Source organism: Dipodomys spectabilis, unplaced genomic scaffold (assembly GCF_019054845.1).
Source record: "Dipodomys spectabilis isolate Male_0828 unplaced genomic scaffold, ASM1905484v1 ptg000004l, whole genome shotgun sequence".
NCBI lineage: Eukaryota > Metazoa > Chordata > Mammalia > Rodentia > Heteromyidae > Dipodomys > Dipodomys spectabilis.
The window spans coordinates 7,776,677-7,798,543 of NW_024870681.1; the positions used below are offsets into that span (position 1 = coordinate 7,776,677).

Sequence of the window (21,867 nt, forward strand, 5' to 3'; positions counted from 1 at the left end):
CCACTCAGAAAAGCAATCTTGAGGCTCCGGTTAGGCCGTCCTTGGCCTCTTTTTGTTCCTCCAGGAAGGAGAAAAAAAAATCCCTCTGTTTAATTATATAACCACGAACTAGGGCTTACATTCATCCCTCCTCATTCTCCTGCTCAGACATCTCCATGTGACCTTAAAAAAAAAAATAAGTAAGCTCTCCACAGGGCTCCAAAGGCTGCAGGGCCCAGCCATGGGGGAGAGGTGGGGGCAGAGCCCAGGCTCATCTGGAGCTGATCTCCTGCAGGAAACAAAGTTGGGGCCTCCTGAGCCAAGGAAGCAAGGTGGGGACAGATGAAAGGTGCCCAAGATCCTCCCAGAGCATCACAGCTCCCAGGTGGGGGGGGGGGGGGCGCCCCCCCCCCCCCCGCAGGCCGAGGCACCTGCTAACACACCGATAAGTGGATTCAAAAGCACCTGCCCCCTTCCCTCTTATCTCCTGAAACAATACTGACCAGAGTTATCACAGCAAAGTGTTCCTATTAGCCTGGCACTCCGCTCTGAAGACTAGAAGTGGTGCACTACAACTTTAAAGGACATAAGAGTCAAGCTGGAAAATAATTGTGTGGCTCTGGGGAGTCAGTTCTCCATCTAATCCCTTAGGAAGGGGTGCCAGGCTCCCTTGGACCACTCCAGGCACGGAGGCCCCAATGCCTTGGCTTACCCCAGATCTTAGGGCCAAGCAGCTGGTGGAGACAGATCACAGGCCTTAGCCACCTATGAAGGCTGCGGACCCAGAGCAGAGGCTCTGCCAAGCCCACAGGCAGGCCTGGGTGTGTGAAGGCCCAGGGCCTCCCCAGGGCAGCCGGAGCTCTTCACCTTCCACCGGGGCACCATTTACCCTATTTTCAATTCTGGTGTTTGCTCTGACTTGCCAAAAGTTGGGAAATAGGCATATGGACCTGACCTATCCAATACAGTAGCCCCCAGCCCACTCAAAAGCCACACCTGGGACAGAATGACAGGATCACAATCAAGACAGCTCCAGCCTAGATGCCCACTGCGTTCCCGCCACAGGGCAGACGCAGTGCTGGCTACACCAGAGAAGGACCAGAGGCTTGACGCTGCACTCTCCACAGAAAGATGAGAACTGCGTAGCAGTCAGCTAATTGCTTTGTGCTCGGCACCAGCAACACCTGCATACTAATGCACCTGGCTCTCCTGGAGGCTGATCTCTCAGAGCCACACTCCAATGCCCCAGGACGAAATGCCCAGGACACCGGGGCAGCTGCCCTCTTGCCAGGCTGAGCTGGGAAAGCCAGCAACTTGGTGGGAAGCCTGCTCCAAGGCAGGTGCACAGCCTGTCCCGTCTCTAGGGACCCCAACGTGGACTGGCAATGGCAACTCTAGTGGAAGCAGGGGATTTGTTGAGACTTAAGATACTTGAGCATCAGAGCTCTACAGAAATGCCAGAACCCACCCCAGACACGGAGATAACGGCTTGTGCGAGGCTTCCCCCGTGCCCAGCAGACAGGATCATCCTCACAGGCAGAGCCCCAGCCGAGGGGCCTTCCTTTACCTAAAATCAGTGGGTGCAGATGAAGGTCCTTGGGAAACCACATCCCGCTGGCCCCCCCAGGGCCTCCGAGGAGCTGCACCCCCACAGGGCCTCCGCGGAGCCGCACCCCAACAGATTTGACTTCCCATCCTAGATTCTTCCATTTCTCCACCTTTCAGTCGTGCGTCCTCTACCTAGAACATCACAGAAGCGCATGCAGGACTAGAAGTCCCAAGTTTAACAGCACCTGGCAATGAACCCCTAGACAGGCAGGACACCTACCCACCGTGGGAAGGGTGGGCCTGAGCACTCTCCAATGCCATCCTGGAGAAGAGGAAGGCCGTGTGTTTCCCTCAGTGTGTGGGATCCCCCCATCCCCTGCCCGCCACCCTCCCCCCCCCCCATCTCCTACGGTTTCTTTGCTTAGAATTCATGGCCCTTGACCTCAGCCGCTGCACTCTGAGAACCCCAAACAAAGCAGGGCAAAAACACCAAGCAAACTTCATGGGAACAGGAATGCTGCCAGCCATGGGCGCTGCCAGCAGACCCCACACAGGGCCAGGAAAGGCGCTACAGGAAATCTATAGACACAGAGGAACAAAAGGTAGATAAGCTGACTCACCGGCATCCCCCACGCCTCTGCCAACCCCGAGAGGTAATGAGGACTAGGTCAATAGAGCTGTCCGACAAATCGAATCAACAGGCTGATATGGATCCCGAAGACTTCAAGAGAATTAGGTAATGAACTTACCAAATCACTGGCAATTATTTTTCAAGTGTTATGAAGGAAGAGGAAGGAAGAAATGCAAAACATAAATAAATAAAGAAAGGTCCTGTTCGGGAAGGCAGGCACCATTTGAATCCCAGTACGCCTTCACCTGCGCATGGGCACAGACTCCAATTTAAGAAGCACCCACACCTGTAGCTCATGCCTGTAATCGTAGCTACTCAAAAGGCTGAGGATCATGGTTCGAAGCCAGTTTGGGCAGGAAAGTCTGTGAGACTTTTATCTCCAACAAACCAGCAAAAAGGCTGGACGTAGAGCCATGGCTCAAGTGGTAGAGTGCTAGTGTTGAGAGGAAAACTCAAGGACAGCACCCAGGCCCTGAGCTCAAGCCCCCCGTATTGGCACAAAACAAAAACAGTAACAGTAACAAGCAAAAGAACCAAAGGAGGTGCAGGAAACATGATCCATTGGTTCAGGATGAGGCTCCTGTTCAAGGGTGGCACTTGCTGAGCAGTGAGTGCCCAGTGGCTGGCTGGCATCCCAGGCAGGCACACGCTGGCCTCTGGCTCCTTCCCACACCCCTCACCTCTTCTGGCCCAGAAAGCAGATCTTACATGAACACATCTCACACAGCACCCGTTCCATCATGGGGAATGGTAGCAAAGTTTCTTTTTTTTGGGGGGGGGGTCGGGTCCAGTCGTGAGCCTGAACTCTGGGCCTGGGCGCTGTCCCTAAGCTCTTCAGCTCAAGGCTAGTGCTCTACCACTTGAGCCACAGTGCCACTTCTGGCTTTTTTCTTTTTGCTTATATGTGGTGCTGAGGAATCGAACCCAGGGCCTCAAGTGTGCAAGGCAAGCGCTCTACCACTGAGCCACCTTCCCAGCCCCGAAATGGTAGCAAAGTTTCTAACAAATGTCCTGTTTGGATTAATTCCACGTCTCAACTCCTTTAGGTCAAAGGGCAAGAGGTAAAAGAGGCAGTAAGTAATCTTGCAGAAGGTTCAGCAGTGCATGTGGGGAGCAGGAAAATCAGCCTCGAGGAGGCAAACTGTGCTGCTTTGTTTGCTTTTAATGATTTTCTGATTTTCTAAGTCTTTACACATATTTACGGGCTACGTAATATTTCAGTACGTGAATATACTGTGTATATTCAAATCTGGGTAAACATATCTCATTTATCCCTTAGTGTAAATGTTTAAAAGCCATCCTTCTTTCTGAAATGTGCAGTACATTATCAACCTCAATAGCACAGCCCACCAGAGCTCCCTGCCTCCACTCTGTAACTTAGTACCCACTGGCCAGCCTGTCCTTCTCCCCCCCCCAACCTTCCTCTCCCCTCCCCCTCCTTAGCCTCTGGTACCTTAGCTACCCTGTTTCCGGCACACCAACTGTAAATTTCACCTGAGATTATATGAGTACTCGACACTCTGTATCTGGTTTATTTCACCTAGCAAAATAATGTCCAGCTCCAATCATATCGTTACAAAGGACAGGATTTTGCCCTTGTTCTGGTCCCATAGTATTCCACTGTGTACATGTACCACATTTTCTTTACCTTTTCATCAACTGATGGGACTCTTAGGTTGATGCTGTATCTTGGCTATTGTGAAGTCTTACATGAAACACGGAAGTATTGATGTTTCTTCACCCTGTTAACTAATTTGCCATATACCTAGGACTGGGACAGCTGCTAGATCGTAGAAGTTTTACTTGTAATTGTTTGAGAAATCTCTCATCTGTTTTCCACGACTACACTCATCTTTACAACCATCACTAGCCTGTGAGTCTATCTTTTAGCCTAGCAAGTGTGGTACTCACTGTGATTTTTGTTGTTGTTGTTTTGTTGCCTGAACTCTGGGCCTGGGCACTGTCCTCAGCTCTTCAGCTCAAGGCTAGCGCTCTACCACTTGAGCCACAGTGCCACCTCTGGATTTTTCTGCTTATGTGGTGCTGAGGAATCGAACCCAGGGCCTCATGCATGTGAGGCAAACACTCGATCACTGAGCCAACTTCCCAGCCGTCACTGTAATTTTCATTTGCTTTTCTTTGATGGTTGGTGGGACTGAGCATTTTTCATATATCTGTCAACACTTACGTGTCCTCCTTTAAGAAATACCTGTTTCGCTACATTGCCCTCTGTTTTTTTTGTTTTTGGAGCTGGGAATCAATTCCTTCTATCCACTAAACACATGCTCGACTACTGAGCTACACGCCCCAATCCACAGTCCAAAAGTATTTTTAACTTTTTCCGAGGCAGGATCTCTCAGTGTAGAGTCTGGCTTCAAACTCTCAATCCTCCTGCCTCAGCCTCCAGTGTTCTAGGATGATAGGTGTGAGCCACACACCTTTTAATCCAATTATTTTGTTTTTGAGTGAGTGTCTTATCTAAATTTGCCCTCACCTTGCAACAGCTTCTCTCTGCTTTCTTCTAGAACTCCTAACCTGAGCGGCTGAGCGCGCTGGGCTGGCTGCAGCTGACTTGCGGCAGCTCCTCCTTACACTCAGGGAAGGGGGGGGGGGGGGGCGGGATGTCTCAAGTGTCCCTGGAGACATATGCCTCCACGCCAGGAACGGCAGAGCGCAAGCAGCAGGAGGAGCTCAAAGTCCTACAAGACTACAAGTCCTACAAGCCCACGTGGGCTCTTCACTGTCCTTACCCACCAACTTTCAGAGTATCTCAACACGCATGACAGGCAGCTCTTCCATCTCCCCCCAGACATGGACACTGATTTCAAGGGTTCCCTGAGGAGCAAGAAATAACCCCCAGATTCACACTCCAGAGATGTCCTACCTGCTTCTCCAGATGGCCCAGGCGAGGGAAGTGTGGACACATAGACCCCAGCCCCCAAACAAACCTCATGGATGGGTGCCAAGACTTTAAACTTGCCAGGTGCTGGTGACTCACGCCTATAATCCTAACTGTGCAGGGGGCTGAGACATGAAGAATGGAAGTTCCAAGCCAGAATGGGCTCTGTGAGAGTCTATTGCCAATTAACTAGCAAAAAGCCAGGCTGGAGGCGTGACTCAAGTGGGAAAGTGCCAGCCATGAGCAAAAATGCCATTTGACCAAACACGGCCCCAAGTTCAAGCACCAATACTACTACACATGCATGCGCGCGTGTGTGTGTGCACACCCACACACAATCTAGATTCACTTGGTGGACTTTACTCCTCAAAGTATCTACATGCCAAGAAAAATAAAGGTTTCAGGGGCTGGGAAGGTAGCTCAGCGGTAGAGTGCATGCCTTGCAAGCATGAGGCCCTGGGTTCGATTCCTCAGCACCACATAAACAGAAAAAGCCGGAAGTGGTGCTGTGGCGCTAGCCTTGAGCTGAAGAGCTGAGGGACAGCATCCAGACCCAGAGTTCAGGCCCCATGACCGGCAAAAAAAAAAGAAAAAGAAAAAGAAAGGTTTCACAAATAAACAAACTTTACCCACAAATGTGGGACACTATTCATAAAAGCAGAAACCTAGATAAAAATCAGAAGTCTAATAACAAGGATTCTGGTTAAACATTGATATTTAAAAATGAAATCAATTATTAGTGAGCAATTAAAACATGGTATGTGTACTAAAGCAGAAACAAGCTTTTGCCACACTATTTACGGCACTATTAAGATGCTTCTGGTGTGGTCAAGTGTGTGGTGGACCACCTGTGAGGGGAAATAGAGGACTCAAAACTCAGCTGCTTATTCTGTTCTTGTGATTTTCTTCTTTTTTTTGGCCGGTCGTGGGGCCTGAACTTTGGGCCTGGGCGCTGTCCCTCAGCTCTTCAGCTCAAGGCTAGCACTCTACCACTTGAGCCACAGCACTACTTCGACTTTTTCTGCTTATGTGGTGCTGAGGAATTGAACCCAGGGCCTCAGGCATGCAAGAAAAGCGCTCTACCACTGAGCCACCTTCCCAGCCCTCTTGTGATTTTCTTATGTGTTTATTTATATATTTTGCATTACTGAGAGTCCAGGGCCTCCTTCCTGCTAAGCAGGGCTCTACTACTGAGCTACACTTCCAGCCCTGGGGATTTTGCTTTTCCTGTGTTTAAAAGGGTAACAAATATGCATGAGGTCCTGGGTTCCATCCTCAGGATCATACTAAAAAACAAACAAAAAAGGGCTGGCGGTATGGCTCAAGTAGTAGAGCCTCTTGCCTTTCAAGCGCAAGGCCCTGAGAAGGCCCTGAGTTCAAGCCCCAGTGAGTCCAAAAGAAGAAAAAGACACCAACACATAGTGTTGTTCACAGAGACCACCCAGTATGACTTCACATGCAAGAGCATGGTGGGCTAAGCATGGGATGACTATAGTCGTAATTTTTCTCTCTTGCTTTTCTTTTTTCCTCTCTTTGAAGTAAGAAATCTCATATACTCCAGACTGGTCTCGAATCTTCAGACTCTCTTGAGTTGCTGGTAATACAGGTGTGCACAACACCCAGCTTAAGGTTATTTCTGGGCTACTGGGTTGACAGCTGGTCTCGAATCTTCAGACTCTCTTGAGTTGCTGGTAATACAGGTGTGCACAACACCCAGCTTAAGGTTATTTCTGGGCTACTGGGTTGACAGCTGAGTCTTATTTTTGTACCTTTAACAACAAGTCAGGGTCTCATGCTTGTTATGCAAGTATTCTTACCATTTAAGCCATACATCTTTTTTTGTTGTTGTTTTTTACTTTTTAACGTCTTTTAGATAGGGATTCCTATTTTTGACTGTCATCATTCTACTTCTACTTCTGAAGTAGCTGGGAATACAGGACTATGCCAGCTTTTTTACAGCACACCCAGCTTTTTTTCTGAAATAGGGTCTCACTGACTTTTTGCCTGGTCTGGTCTCAAACTGCAGTCCTTCTGTCTCTGCTTCCTAAGTAGTCAGGATTATAGGAGATAAGGGCATACCACCATACCTACTCAGTCGTTTCGTTTTGGTGGTGATACTAATTCAGGCTTTGCACTTGCTGGGAGGAAAAGCATTTAGCATTGCTGGGGATCAAACGCAGTCTTACATCTAGGCAGGTGCTCTTTCTCTAAACTACATCCCTAGCTATAATGTTCAAGGTGAAAATGGGACACGTCTAGAAACCTGTCTTCTCATCTTGTCTATCCTGCATCTTTCCAGGCTCTGTGCTGGATGCACTAGCAGGGTACTGTCTCAGTGACCAGCTCTCCACCCACAGTCCTGGTAGATCTCAAGGGCTACGGCTATGAGTGTAATGCGAAGCAGTCAGCTGAGCAGAAATAAACCTAGCAAAGTCCACACAAAAGGAAGGAATGCTTCAGTCACCACTGAAAAAGGCTCAGGATCAAAGCTCCTGATAACTTCTCAACTCATTTAAAAATCAGTATTAGCTACCAAAATATAAAGTATTAGTTTTATTAAAATGCAAATCAATCAACTAATCTGTCTTTCTAGTAACAGTTGAATTGCAGTATCCGTGTCAATTAAAATAACTTTCCAATTTATTCTTGGCTGGAAGGAGGGTGGTCTTCTGCATTCTAAAACACAGGCCGCCCTGTCGTGGAAACACTGCCAGTTCCTTCAGCTTCATCTCTCCAGTTTTAAGCTCATTTTAATTAATCTTGCTGGACCCCAAATATTTTAAAGCACCTGTTTAAACCGTTCTCCTCATCAGATGAAGTGACTTCTACCTCTTGTGGTTAGCATAAGGCTTCCAGAAAGTTCTCACTAGGCAGGATTGGATGCTATTTTAGTTTTTTAAAATAATCATTTTAAAAGGAGTCAGAATGTGGAACTTTATTTGTTGATCGTTTGGGCAACCATGAACAAACAGGATTATGTATCTCCCTGACAGTCACACCCAGGGAGTAACTAAAGGGGGAAAGAATCCGTATGCTTTGGGCTGGGAAGGTAGCTCAGTGGCAGAGCGCTTGCCTTGCAATGCATGAGGCCCTGGGTTTGATTCCTCATAAGCAAAAAGAAAAAAGCCAGAAGTGGTGCTGTGGCTCAAGTGGTAGAGCGCTAGCCTTGAGCTGAAGAGCTGAGGGACAGCACCCAGGCCTAGGGTTCAGGCCCCACGACTGGACCCAAAAAAAAAGAAAAAAAAAGAATCCGTATGCTTTGAGCCCTGATTCCTATGAGACACTGATGGAGGAGGCTCTGTGCTGGCTGGCCCCATCTCAGCTCAGCGGACAAGACTACTGGAAAACTAAAACCTCATGGAGATTCAGCTTCATTCGGAACCCAGACTGTAAGCTCCACAGGATTCCCTAAACCAAGGACACACGGGATTCCTGCAAACCTGTCAACGGGTATAACACCAAACCCCAACTCTAACAACTGCACACAGTAACCTGGTTCCAGACTTCCTCTTCTTCCATCACTGTAAATCCTGAGGAGGGACCAGAGAGATGCCAGCAGCTGTTCCAACACACATGCTCACGTTACTTATGCAAGGCAGCCTCCACTGCGTATTGACCACAGCAGGCCAATAAATCCCCCTTATGAGGGTTTAATTCCAGCCTTTGACCTTTGGTTAAGAAACAAGTGAATCATCTCCTCCTGCTAGATTTACACAAGTTAATCTCAACAAATGATTTAAGAATGTGGAAAGTAGAGAAGGATCTGACACAATCTCTGTAAGTGAAAAGAGGAAATTTAAAAAAGAGAAGCCAGAAATCTATATGTAGCAACAAACAGGCAACTATCTACAACCTGCAGGGCTCATGTTCTCAGAGCCATGCAGCCATCACCAAAGCAGCATCCTGCCCCACAAACATTTCTTTAAAAATTAACTTTAAACTGAGAGAGCAAGGGAATGGGTGACATTGTCCAGAAAGAAATATACTTATGACCTGACTTATGTAACTGTAACCCCTCTGCACATTACCTTTATAACAATAAAAAATAAAGATTAAAAAACCAATACATTAAAAAGCCAGGCGCTGGTGGATCACATCTGTAATCCTAGCTACTCAGGAGGCTGAGATCTGAGGACTGTGGTTCAAAGCCAGCCCATGCAGGAAAGTCCATGAGACTCTTATCTCCAATTAACCATCAGAAAACCGGAAGTGGCCCTGTGGCACAAGTGGTAGAGCGCTCACCTTGAGCTAAAGAACTGAGGGACACCACCCAGGCCCAGAGTTCAAGCCCCACAACTGACAAAAAATAATAATAGTAACTTTAAATTTAGGACCTTTTCATTAAGCTAAGGATCAAACCCAGGGCTTACTGCATGGGTAGACAAGTACTCTACCCTAAAAGTTATTTTTCAATTAGAAGTCCTAATTGTATTTATTTCTGGAGTAGAATAAGGTGATGTTTAGATGGATAGGTAGGAAAATAGATAGATGATGGATTAAAGTTAGATCAGGTTCTTTAACACATCCATCAGCTTACTTGCTTATCCTTTTGTGGTGAGCCATTTGCAATTTAGTTTTCCTATTATTCTGAAATATACAACATGTTATTAACTACAATCATCCTGCAGTGTGAGGCTTGCCTAAATGACACTGTCCCCACCCCTCCTCCAGGTCTGGGAACCACCATTCCACTCTGCTTCTGAAGTCACTGCTTTGACATTGCACTTACAAGGGAGACTGTGTGGCAGGTGCGGGTCTGCACCTGCTAGTTCACTCAGTACAGTGCCCTGTAGGATTATCATGCTGTCACAAACGACAAGATTCTTTGCTTAAGGCTGAGTAGTATTCCACTGTGGATATATATCATATTTTATTCTTCTATCCATCTACCCACAAAAGTCAAATAAAAAGAGTTGTGAGTTTATGTAGCCTAGTAGTAGTCCAGGAACTATGCATGACTCCAAGTCTCAGACAGACACACCCCAATCTACATATGACCCAGCAGTCTAAGAATGTATCAAAAAGCCTGGAAATGAGTGAGGCCCGGGGACATCTGCCTCCCAGTCACTGAAGCACTGTTCACAATACCCAAATGTGGAGAAAACTGAAGGGCCCATTAATGGATGAGTTGACAAAGAAAATGTAGAGGGGTTTATATTGAATGAGGTCATTTTAACAGAAAAAAAAAACAACAAAATGTCTCCCAACAAATATGTCATCCTGCTACAACTCTAAATCAGACTTACTCTGTGCTGCTTAAGAAATCACACATGATGGCGATGTGACAACACTCTTTATTTGTGATGGTAAAGGACAGGGCCCTGTGCTCTCCATCGTTCAGCTCAGGGTCTGAACAGAGCACCTTTTCAGGGATGTCCTCGGAGTCAGCCCCGTTACATCATGGTGGCCTGCATCTGGACCAGGTGGTGGTGGTGGGTGATGGGAGCCCAGGGCCAGCAGCAGAGGGGACAGGGGATGTCAATCTCCATGGCTTGTGTCAGGAAGGCTGAGCTGGCCAAAAAGAGATCGATACAACTCTGTCCTAGAACACAAACAAAATAAATTAGTTAACACATTGGTTAACTTTTCAAGGTTAAGAAGAAAACTACAAAGCAAGGAAACACCCTCATCTTTTCAACTGAAAACATAGCCATGTAATTAAAAAATGCATCTCACAGCTCTTATCCACAAATACAAGAATATGAAACCCACAAGCAGCCAATCAAACAGTAAAATATGTAAATAATCCAGTGTGGCCAGATACCCTGTCTCCAGGGAATGAGTTTTCTATAAGTTTGCCCTTTACAGACAGGCTCTTCAGTAAGAAAACAAGATTGAATATTTTAATAGGATGTATGAGACTGCCATGCGATGAGGAGGATTCAATCAGACATAGGATGTAGGGGATATAATTTAGTTTTCATACATTTTCTTGGGCTTGGCAGTACTTGAAAAACAATGAAAATGACCCAGCAACAAGATTCCAATTACCATCATGTGTTCAGGAGTAGAACCAGGGTTCCCCCACTCCCAGTCTGCTTTCTCTAGTCTCTGCCTAACAAGCAATGTGATTGGCTACGTTTATTTCTAAAGTTGGGTTTTGACATTAAGAAAAATCCTAACATGGCAGAGTCTTGGTGACATGAAAATACATTAAGTGATCACTTCCTACCCCTGTCTGTATTAAGTATAGCATGTACGTGGCATGTACACACACACACACACACACACACACACACACACACACACACACACACACACACGTCATCGGCCACGGTTTGGAAAATGTCAAAGCGGGCAGGGACATGAGACAGAAGTTCCAGTACACTCTCCGTGGAAATGGAGCAGCTCTTCCTGCAGAAAGGAGATACACAGTTCTAGGAGGTTCAGCCCAAGGGAGATGTGGAGCCCAGGAGAGACTCATGTGAGATGGCTTTGTGGCCATGTCTGCAATGTACAGGTCCCACTAGGCCTCCTGGAGGCAGGGGGTACACAGCTAACATAATGATCCAGGGAGCTGACAACCCCGAAGAGTGCTACACCAGCTCTGATATCTTCAAATCTAGCCCAAAAGACAGCAGTCTGCTCTGTTAAGAATATAGGCTTCAGCCAGGTGCTAGTGGCTCACGCCTGTAATTCTAGCTACTCAGGAGGCTGAGATCTGAGGACCACCAGTGAAAGCCAGCCCGGGAAGGAAACTTCATGAGACTCTTATCTCCAATAAACCACTAGAAAATCAGAAGTGGTGCTGTGGCTCAAGCGGTAGAGCACTCGCCTTGAGCTGAAGAGTGCAGGGACAGCACCCAAACCCCGAGTTCAAGCCCCATGACCGACCAAAAAAAAAAAAGAAAATAGGCTTCAGAGGACACTCTCCTCCCTGTCTCTGCTCTCATCACTAAAACCCTATCTTCCCAACAGTGTTTTGAGTTCAGCAAAAAAAAACCCACAAAAACTTTTGTCTTTTGTTGAAATCATCCTACTGTAGTTGTGGAGATGCTACAATCAGAAAACAGCAATAAGCTTCACAAAAGTAAAAAGTGAAAAATCCTAAACTATAGAAAGCAAAATGTAAAGTAACCTCTCATGCTGCGTACCCCAGGGCAGACAGGGAATTTATACTACAGGGGTTTTATTGCAAGAATTTGCCCAGACTCTCACCTTGAGGCCTGCTGACAAGAGAGCACACCCTGAGCTCCGGCCACCTCTTTTGTTCCCTGTGTACACATCGTGTGGCTGGCCACCACCAGCCCAGACACACAGGCGTTCAGCTTGCCACAGAAACAGCAGTGCCACCCTGACCAGACTTCACCACATAAGCCAGCCTACTCAACAGTAAACACAAATCTCTCTAGCCACTCAACAGCAGAATTAAATGGCATGAAGGAGGGAGTTGCTATGAGGACAGGGACAGTACGGCCCCAGGCTGCTGAGGGGGAGATGTGAGGCTGAGTGCTATTCAGCCTTCCCACACCCGTGCTTACCTGCACCAGCGCCATCACTGTCTGGAGCCAATGCTTCCTCTCCATGGCCCAGCAGCAATGCAACTGCTTTGATCACTTCACACTCAGGTGTGCAAAGTGGACCAACATAAGCAGCTGCTTATGGCAAAGCATCCTGGGAGGCACAGTGGTTTGAGTTCTAAGAACACTGGGGAGGGGAAGGCTGTGATACCAAGAGGGCAATTCCGAGAAACATCCTCAAGCAACTTCACTGTAGACCTGCAAAGCACCTCAATCCCCAATTCAGACTGTACCATCTCTGTCCAACATGGCCACAACCTACCACATGCTACTTCTGCTTCTTTCCAGCAGCTCTCTGCCCTCTGCCTTGGCATTGTGATCAGACCGCTATGGAACAGCCCTCTTTGGGGCCCAGGGCCATCATGAGTCCAACCTTCTGTTCCAGGAGCAGGGGGTAGCACCGCAGGCCTTGTGCTGGGTGCTGGTAAGAGTGGCATGGCAGGAGGTGGCAGCCCTGGAACCCTGCAAGAATTTCACACACCCTGCATCCAGTTCATAGTAACTTTAAATAGTAGCAAAGGATACAATTATCAAGATACTGCAGGTTTACAAGCAAGCCTCTGTAATTCATACAATGAAATCTCTAAGCCACACTGACTTGATACCCACCATCATTTACTTAAGTAACACATAACTCTTTTTTCTTTTGGACAGTCATGGGGCTTGAACTGAGCTTTTTTGCTCAAGGCTCCATTTCTGGTTTTTGAGTGGTGAATTAGAGATGAGCCTCATGGAGGCTTTTGTGCCTGGGCTGGCTTTGAACCATGATCCTCAGATCTCAGCCTACTGAGTGGCTAGGATCACAGGCTTGAGCCACTGGCACCCAGCTCAAAAGTAAATACTTTAACTTGAAAAAAAATATTTTTTTGAATGCCAGTCCTGGGTCTTTGAACTCAGGGCCTGGGTACTGTCCCTGAGCTTTTGTGCTCAAGGCTAGTGCTCTACCAATTGAGCCAAGCTCTACTTTCAGCCTTTCGATGCCTAACAGGAGATAAGAGTCTCGCAGACTTTCCTAGGCAAGCTTTGAACCGGGATCCTCCAATCTTAGCCTCCTGAGTAGCTAGGATTACAGGTGTGAGCCACTAGCACCTGAGTTTAACTTGAAAATTTCACAGTATCTTTTTGTTTGCATGCATGTACACATGTATGTATGCATGCATGCATGTATGTACACATGTATGTATGTATGTATGTAAATTTATTTTTGTATGCCAGTCCTGGGCTTGAAGTCAGGGCCTAGGGCCTTAGCACTAACTCTACCACTCCAGCCACAGCTTCACTTCCAGCTTCTTGGTGGTTGAAATAGCCAGTAGGCTGGCTGCTTGGGGACTGGCTTTGGACCACAATCCTCAGATCTCAGTCTCCTGAATAGCTAGGGCTGCAGGTGTGAGCCACCAGTACCCTGCCATCTTTTTGTTTTTTAAACTGGCATTTCCATTTGACTTCCCCAACAGATTTCTATTCTTCTATAATTGCTTTATGCTTAAAATTTTTGCAATTAAAAAATAGAAATAACGGGCTGGGAATGTAGCTTTGTGGTAGAGTGCTTGCCTACCATGCATGAAGCCCCAGGTTTGATTTCTCAGCGCCACATAAACAGTAAAAGCCAGAAGTGGTGCTATGGTTCACGTGCTAGCCTTGAGCAAAAGAAGCTAAGGGACAGTGCCCAGGCCCTGAGTTCAAGCCCCAGACTGGCAAAAGAAGAAAAGAAAGAAAGAAAAATAAAGAAAAATATTTTAACTTCTTGGGGCAGCAGTCTTAACAATGATTAAACATTTCTTCTGAGTTGGGTTATCTATGTAATTATGATCAGGGCATCTAATATATACAATGCCAGCACAATACAGTAACGTCAGAATGAGCATGTAATATGGTACTGCAGATCCATTTGTTTGTGACACAGATGAGACTTTTCCCTCCAATTTGTTCATGAAGCTAAAGATGAATATATACTGGAACAAAAGAAGGTCCAGCATCAACTGTCACATAAATAAGTACATAAGAATGAGAGGGAGCTGGGTGCTGGTGGCTCACGCTTGTAATCCTAGCTGCTAAAGATTGAAGTTCAAAGCCAGCCCGGGCAGGAAAGTCCATGAGACTCTTATCTCCAATAAACCACTCAGAAAACTGGAAGTAGCACAGTGGCTCAAGTGGTAGAGCGCTAGCCTTGAGCTGAAGAGCTGAGGGACAGGGTTCAAGCCCAGAGTTCAAGCCCCAGGACCAAAAAAAGAATGAGGGGTCATAACAATATCACGTCTTTTCATACTTTCTGAACATAAAACATACAGTGAGCCACCACCAAAAATTATCTTTATGTTCTACCAGCTGACAACCCAACTCATGTTCTCCTATAATTTGAGTGAAAATAAAAGACCAGACAAGGAGTGGAGGAACATGCCTGGAATCTAGGCAGTAGGAAAGCTGAGTCAGGAAGATCATGTGTTCCAGGGCAACCTGGGCTACATAGAGAGATCCTGCCACAAAACAAAACAAAACACAAAACAAAGAAACCTAAAAGAAAAAATGAAGACCTGGAAGCCATCTGACCTACAGATTATGGGCAATTTCTCTTCTCAATCCCTGCACCTGTTTCTCCAGCTGGCCTCCTGTTTGGTACCCTGAAAGTCTTGCCCTTCAGGTCCAGTTCATGATACCTAGGGACAATGCAAAGTAGCTTTGTACAAAGCAGGACAACTGTGAAAGGTCAGCAAGAGGGAGGCTGCCTCACTAACCCAAGTGTGTTCTATACCTTCAAATTCTACCTACTTTGTCACAGCCAGTATAAAGGTGGAGGCAGAGGAAGCACAAAGCTTTCCCCACACTTAAGAGGATGCTAGACCTGGAGTCAACTGAGAGAAAGGCTGAAACATCTGAAAAACAAAAATACTGTGTGCACCTTGACCTCATTCCAGGAAGTAGAAGAAGCGAGGCACTCACAAGGCTGACGCACAGTGAGCCTGATTTGCAGCAGGGTGCTTCCCCCTGACACATCTTTCCCACCCCAGTCTGGGCTGTGTGAGGGGTGGCCTAACAGTCCTCTAGGCTAACTCTGTCTACCTTTGGCTCTCCAGAGGAAGTGTGGAGTTTACGACTTCTGGTCCTCTTAAGGCTATGCAAATTAACTTGGCTGTTGCTTTTAAAAATATATAACTCCTGCTGCTGATCATATTAGGAATCAAGATTCACACCTCTAATCTGAAACACCTCCCCCACTTTATCCCCATTCTTGGTCTCGATGGCCAGTGGGAATGTCTATAGAAACGTATTAATGTTAGTATCATGCTGGAAAAAAAGTGACCGAGTAATTAACAGGACTCGGACCTAAGGTAGAAGGTCGATAGCAGGGGCTCTTCCTTGAATTAAAATTTAACTTACCCTTTATTGCAACCTACAAAAGCAAGTAATGAGCACTAACATTTTTATTTCTTTTAAACTGTCATTTAGGCTATAGAGGGGATAATTACCTATCTCTAGTGTAGTAAGGTTTTATAACCCTTAGTGAGGCATTTTCTAATTTAATATTTTTACTATATTATCATAAAACCTGTTTCTGAAAAAAAAAAAAAAAGATCATGGATTAGCAGCCATTTTCTATAAAGACAGAATGTGTGTGTGTGTGTGCAGTGCATGTGTGAGGAGCAGACTTCCTGGAGAGTTCTTCCGAGGACTCAGGGGCACAGTCTAGGTCTAGCTGTGAGCCTCAAGCATGTGGCAGGTAAGTGAGTGCACACGTATAACAATATAGCCCCCAGACAAACACATGGGCCCAGCACATTCCCTTTAGTTCCATGCAGGTTCCTCACATGTCCGCAACGACCACTTTCACAATGTTAGTTGGGCAAACAGAACAAAGGAGCATATTAAACCTGCAAATGGTCTGTGTGAGACTTTAGATCAGAAGCTGATGGCATCAGGGGCCCTGAAGGAATTCTACTATCTGCTCTCTCTAAGACCACAAGTCCTGCTCTGCCTAGAAACCCAAGCTCCAAGACAATCCCCTGAGCTGACACACCTAGCACTCCTGTGGTCAGGGCAGATGGACTGGCCAGAAGCAGCAGCCGTTCTCTGCTCCCTAAAAAAAGTCTATTCAGGTAGATCACAATATCTCAGCAAGAACCACACCTCAGTCTTTCAAATGTACAAGAAACAATAATGCTGATCTCCTGATTAAAATTATTCAAATAATCTAAATAGAGTGTGATGGCACATGCCTGTAATCCTAGCACTTAGATGCTGAAGCAAGAGGATTAGGAGTTGGAGGCCACCCTGGGCTATACAGTGAGACCCTGTCTCAAAAAGCAAATAGGGTTACATCCAGAACTTTCCCTTGATTAATGTGAAATTATTCCTTTGTTGCCTCATGAGCAAGATGTGATCCCTAAGGCACAGGCAGCAGGAATCTGGCCTTTCCTTCCTCTCTACTCCTCCAGGTCTTCTGCATGCTGCAGGACTTCGCACGCACACTGCAGTGCTTTGGCTTTTTTTTTTTTCCTGCTGAATCTAACCCCCAATATATATATTTAAGAACCAAGGGAGAACAACAGAACGTGACAGGAAAAATGAGATTAAGGGTTCCAGTGCTTCCTGCATTCATGTCTGGCAGAGTCTGGATTAAACCCAAAACCATTTGAGGCAATTCAACAGACACAAGGCCAATGCAGAAATTCACATGTGTGCCTGCACCTCAAGCCACTGATGACAAACATGTGCTTCCAAATGTGCTGGTGATGTCACTGCTGTCACCTTTCATCACATTTGTGTTTTGAACACATTTACTTAGTGCTATGAAAGCTTATAAACACTCACTAGATGTGTATGGCTCTTGCCTTAAAATACAACCTAGGAGTATGTATTCAATAAACAATGTCTGAATGCTTACTTGAACTTCCCTAGCTACCATGGAGGATCACCAACATGTGGCACCCAGTCTGGCATAGCCTATTCCACATGCAGACACACAGGAATTCACTCTGTGACTCGCCCTTACTGCTCCTAGGCCAGTCTTCCTGCTAACCCAACTGAATCCTCCAGTCTGCAGAAGCTCCAAGAAGACTCACATCTTCAGTGCCAATCCCAGCTTCACCAGCCTAATCTAGCTGGGCGAGAGCAAGCACAGAGGACACAGAGGACATCACTGAGGCAAGCACCAGTAGCTCACATCTGTAATCCTAGCTATTTAGGAGGCTAAGATCTGAGGATTATAGCTCAAAGCCAGTCCAGACAGCTTGCCCACAAATTATTTCAACCACCAAAAAGCTGAAAGAGGAGCCATGGCTCAAGTGGTAGAACACTAGTCTGGAGCAAAAAAGCTCAAGGACAATGCCCAGGCCCTGAGTTCAAGGCCCAGGACTAGACAGACAGACACACACACACCCCCACATACACCATTGGCTCCTATATTCCTTTTTCTTTTCTTTTTTTTCAATGATGGGGTTCAAAATTGGGGCATTATACATGCTGAGCAAGTGTCTTACCACCAAGCTACACCTCAGACCTGCCACTTACAGTCTAAATAGCTTCTCTCTGCTTTTACAAAGCTCCATTCTCTTCAGTTTTATCCATCAACATGCCCAGACAGTCTATAGATCTGCTGAGAAAGTTACCTTGCCAATTTTCATTTGGCACAAACTGGCAAATGGTACTGAACAAGGGGTCCTCTTCCAGGAAGATGCAAGTCCCTGTTCTAACCATCAGAAACTGAAGTGGGCCAAAGGGTAAAGGCTGGGCACTGCTCCACTGTCCTGCCAGAAATCCCCGAAGGCCCTGGACAACAGCTTTCTCTCATGTATAGCGATAGTCACCAAACACAGCTGATCATTTGTGCTGGCACACAGCACATAATGAGTGTGCAGTGCTGCAACCTGGGGTCTGAGCTGGTTCTGGCTGTGGCTCAGATCCATGGCCTGCGGTAAATTCCGTATTCTCCCAAATCCCTGCTTGCTCAGCAATAAGACAGCAGCAGTGTCCTCCTTAACTATGGTGGTTTTATATTGCTAAGCAAAGTCCTTGCTGCATAAACAGCCCAATCATCCAGAATGTTACAAAATGCCACAAGACATAGCAACCAACACAATAGAACCTAGGAGTCCATCTGAATGCCCTGTGGTTGGCTCCCAAGAACACAGGATATTAAAGGATATTTTCCTTTACCTTTTATTCCTTATGCCTTCTGTTGCTCTGGCCCAAACTGTCCTGATCAACATCAGTGACCATGACCTACAGGAAGAATAGGTTGATGGAAACAGCAGGCGAGTGTTCCATGCTAAAGGGTGACGCAGTGCCCACCCCAGGATGGGACTCACACTGAAACACAAGATTGCCAAGGGGACAAGTCAGAAGGCCACCCAAGAGCAAAGCCAGAAGCAGCACTAATCAATAGCAAGCATCACTTAGGATAGCATTCAAGTCAGGAATACAAAAAGCTGAGGGTTCTGTAGGGCAACCAAGTAGAAGTCAGAGCAGAACTCTCCCATACTTACCCTCTTTAAGTCCCCAACAATAAGAGGATCACAGACCTCTTTCTTGAAATCACACCCCATTCCTTTCCTGAAGGCACATGACACTGAAAGCTAAGCCAAATTGGAGTGACAGAAAACACAAATAGCACAAAACAGAGAACAGAAGTAAAAGAAAGCAACCTTCCTTCTCCCAAGACCTACTCTGTAGCAGTTTCAAATTGGCAAAGTAGCTGACAGTGACTCAGAGAATCCCCTCCTTTCACAAATTACCTAAATCTGGATACAAGGCAGCTTAAACCGCAGCTGCCCAAAACTGCCACAAGGTGGCAATACATGACTCATTTCTAAGGAGCCCAGGCAACCAGGACGCTGGAGCAAACTAGACCCATAAATTAGCAGTGTGTCGGTTCTCATCACCATCCTCCCAGGGCTTGAAGGAGACTTGGGAAGGTCTGTTCCAGTGCACTCTTTTGGTCAGGTCAGAACTAGGTCCTTCAAACCTCTGCAAATGCTTTTAGCCCTACAGCTTTAAATTATAGATGGTGACGTTTGGCCTCTGGCCTGTCTCCTAAAGATCAGACAGACTCAAGATTTATAAACGTTCAAAGAAGCAGGTTCAAGCCCCAAACAAAGGAACTAGAAGGATGGGGAAGAGGAGGAAGATGGGGAGGAGGATGGGAAGGAGGAGAAAGAAGAGAGCCAGAAGGAACCTAGGGTGAAATCTGAGGAGAGAAGAGGGGCAGAAGGAACCTAGGGTGAAATCTGGTGATCTTCTCTCACTTTAACAAAGATAGAAAAATACTTCAAACTTTCATCGCTCCACTCATGTCACTCACGTTCTTTTAAAAATTACCTTAGTGGACTTAACAAAAACAAACAAAAAAAGGTGGAATGGGGACAGAAGCCATTCTTCAGGCAAAAGGGATACTGCTCCTTTCCTGTGTATTAATATTCCGTATTCCTGGAGTGATTTCCACGTTCACAGTTTGACTGTTTTATAACAGATTTGATGAGAGAGAAGACAAATAGCCTCACAAAGGAAAGATGACAAAATCATCTCACTATTTTTTAGCAGGGTTTTCTCTTTATTTTTATTCTGGAATCTGGTACAAGCTCTCTGCCTTGCTGGAGATGTTTAATATTAACGTCAGGCCACTGTGATCGTAGCAATAGAATTGGCCAGTGTTGTGTTTACGGTTTTGTGACTGCTGGCTTCAGGAAGATGAAGCTCCTTGTTCAAACAGCAGCCCCTCTAACAGCTCCTGTTAAAAGCAAGGGGATGCTTCACTGCTTAGACGTGAATCACTTCTTCTAGCAGCAAGCAGGGAAGGGAGATGATGCCCAGTTACACTGGTATACACGAGAGGACTGCTACCCAGTGACCCTGGACCTGGGGGCATCACAGGATGCACCTCCTGTTTCACTGAACTTCAACTTTCAAGGGGGGTCAAAACATGCAAAAAAATAGTGAGGGGATTCACGATCAGCCTGGAGAGTCTCAGCCATGCACTCTCGCTTTTATGTTTGGCAATAATTTGGGAGGGTTTTTGTTTTTTGCTTAGAAACACAGTCCAATCCAAATACAAAAACAGCAACTGCTGAGCAAACACAAGACAGCCAGTCCACAGATCTGAGTGGGAGAGGGACTGCTAGACCGACAGCAGGAGCAAGCTTGTCTACCTGCTGCCCAAGGCTCAGTCCTCCTCTCCATCCTCCTTGCTCTTCTCCCACATTCAGCCCTGTCCTCCTCCAACATCCTGCTGTCCTGGCAACTCTGTTCTCTGCTTTGACCATCTCCTCCGTGTGAAGGTCGTCAAAGCCAGAACTCCATTCCCATACAACCTTTAGCCACTCTGCCGACTGAAAATAACTGCACCTACTCTGCCCTGCAAGGCTGTCCTGTCTGCCATTTCTATACATAATGGCAACAGATTCTGTAAATACAAGCGCTACATTTAACTTGTAGCCAAGTTTCAGAGATCAATACCATATTTTCTAATTAGAAAATTAAATTCAACTAGAAATAGAGCTCTAACTTAGTTTACTCAAAAAATAAAATGGGGGGCTGGGAAGGTGGCTCAGTGGCAGAGCGCTTACCTGGCATGCATGAGGCCCTGGGTTCGATTCCTCAGCACCACATAAGCAAAAGAAAAAATAATAAAAAAATAGAAGCTGGGCACCCATGGCTCACACCTGTAATAAAAAAAGAAAGAAAGAAAAAAGAAAAAGAAAATGGGAACTGCTGCCTGCATTAGTGTCCTTCAAAGGGCTTCCTCCTCTTCTGAGGAAATGGAGAGGAATGTGAACTGGGTTTGGTGGCTCACCCCTGTAATCTTAGCTATTCAGGAGGCTGAGACTCCAGGATCTGGGTTCAAAGCCATCTCAGGTAGGAAAGTTTGTAAGACTCTTATCTCCAATTAACCACCAAAACAAAACAGAAAGGCCAGAATTCAAGCTCCAGGAACTACACCAAAGAGAAAAAAAGGAGGGGGAGGAGGGAAAGAGAAGGGGAGAGAGAGAGAGAGAAAGAGAGAGAGAGAGAGAAGGAGAGAGAGGGGGATAGAGGGAGGGAAGGAGGGAGAGAAAGAAGGAAGGAGGGAGAGAGAGGGAGAGGGAGGGCGGGAGGGAAGGAGGGAAAGAAGGAGGGAGGCAGAGGGAGAGGAAAGGGAGGGAGACCTGCAAAAGGCAACTGTGTGCCAGTGGCGGTCAGGTAACCCTTCTCCAATGGTTCTGCCCAGGATCCCTCTGACTTTTCACATCCACAACAAGACCATCTCTCCCATACCAGTGGCACCACTGAGCGCCTGCAGTCTGTAGCTTGATGGCCTCAGC

The 21,867-nt window shown here is 46.4% G+C and overlaps 1 protein-coding gene across 2 annotated transcripts in view; it reads right to left on the minus strand.

The window, feature by feature from the left end:
* Window positions 1-10,331: 10,331 nt before the first annotated feature.
* Aatf (apoptosis antagonizing transcription factor) overlaps window positions 10,332-21,867 on the minus strand; it is a 99,372-nt gene continuing 87,836 nt past the window's right edge. Inside the window, exons 12-13 of one of the 2 annotated variants that reach the window (XM_042693463.1) lie at window positions 18,728-18,793; window positions 10,332-10,599 (exon numbers count right to left, since the gene is read on the minus strand). In XM_042693463.1, coding sequence (XP_042549397.1) covers window positions 10,536-10,599; window positions 18,728-18,793 — 130 coding nt within the window. In that variant the 3' untranslated portion in view covers window positions 10,332-10,535. The remainder of the gene's footprint in view (window positions 10,600-18,727; window positions 18,794-21,867) is intronic. The other variant, XM_042693469.1, reaches the window with a different exon arrangement.